We start from the raw sequence: 953 nt of genomic DNA, 5'->3' as shown, positions 1-953 counted from the left end.
ACTTCATTGAAAGTTTCCTTTGAACATTTCAAAATGTAAGGATGTTTATTTGGTTGTCAGTTTTAGTGTGATGTCAGACTTGGAGTAAATGAATAACAAAAGGATTGATCTCTGTTCCTTTTCCACAGGAACTTTGTCTTCACACCAAACTTCTAGCTCCAGCCAACATGCCTATTGCAGATTTTTTGGCAAGAGCACCAGAAGCACCAGCATTTATGGTTATCAGAAATGCTGTTCAGTTGCTCAAGGTAAGGTGATTTTACTTTATGTTCTTGCATTTGAGTTGATGCCTCTTAGGGAAATGAATGTGGAGGCATTTCATAGACATTGTTAAGGATATCACTAAAGACAAAGACAATGTGAGATGGTAAAAGTTTGTAAAGATAGTCATAGTGGGTTGACTGGGATACTGAAAACAATTTTGAAAAACTAGAAACACATTAGACTAATTGAGGATTTGATTGTCTGAGTAAAGCATGGGGTATGGTAGTGTCATGATATTGGATACTGGTAAATATGGGATTTTCTTGTAATAAAGCTGAGCTTGGAAATAGATGTACATAAATGAAGTTTATTGAAGACAAATTGAGTAATAAATGCTAAGACAACATATTTAAAGATATGTTTAATTATGGTAGTTATGATTTTTCTTTTCTTAGCCCATTGCCTTTGGATGATATGTTTTTCACATCATGTCTAATTTGGTTGTATCTTTGAGCGTACTTGGTTCCTGTCATGGCTGACTTGGTTGCATCTACAGAAGATGGTTTATTCACATCATGTTACTATTATGCAAGCATTACATTTTGTGGTGTTCTTTATAAAGTATCCTCATGCCCACACATCATATCCCCTGGGGCATTGCTTGAGGGAGAATATGACCTGTAATGCTCTGATATGCCATTTTGTATAAAAGGGACAATATTTAGCACATGAATGATTTGACTGGAAGA

At 35.2% G+C, this 953-nt stretch overlaps 1 protein-coding gene across 1 annotated transcript in view; it reads left to right on the top strand.

Moving 5' to 3' along the window:
* LOC119594353 (3'-5' RNA helicase YTHDC2-like) overlaps positions 1–953 on the top strand; it is a gene marked incomplete at its 3' end in the record, with an annotated part of 122,633 nt that overhangs the window by 82,694 nt on the left and 38,986 nt on the right. Inside the window, 1 exon segment of the mRNA XM_037943411.1 lies at positions 129–248. Within this exon segment, the coding sequence (XP_037799339.1) occupies positions 129–248 (120 nt within the window).

This window comes from Penaeus monodon, chromosome 33 (genome assembly GCF_015228065.2).
Source record: "Penaeus monodon isolate SGIC_2016 chromosome 33, NSTDA_Pmon_1, whole genome shotgun sequence".
NCBI lineage: Eukaryota > Metazoa > Arthropoda > Malacostraca > Decapoda > Penaeidae > Penaeus > Penaeus monodon.
This window is presented reverse-complemented; position numbering and strand designations above follow the sequence as displayed.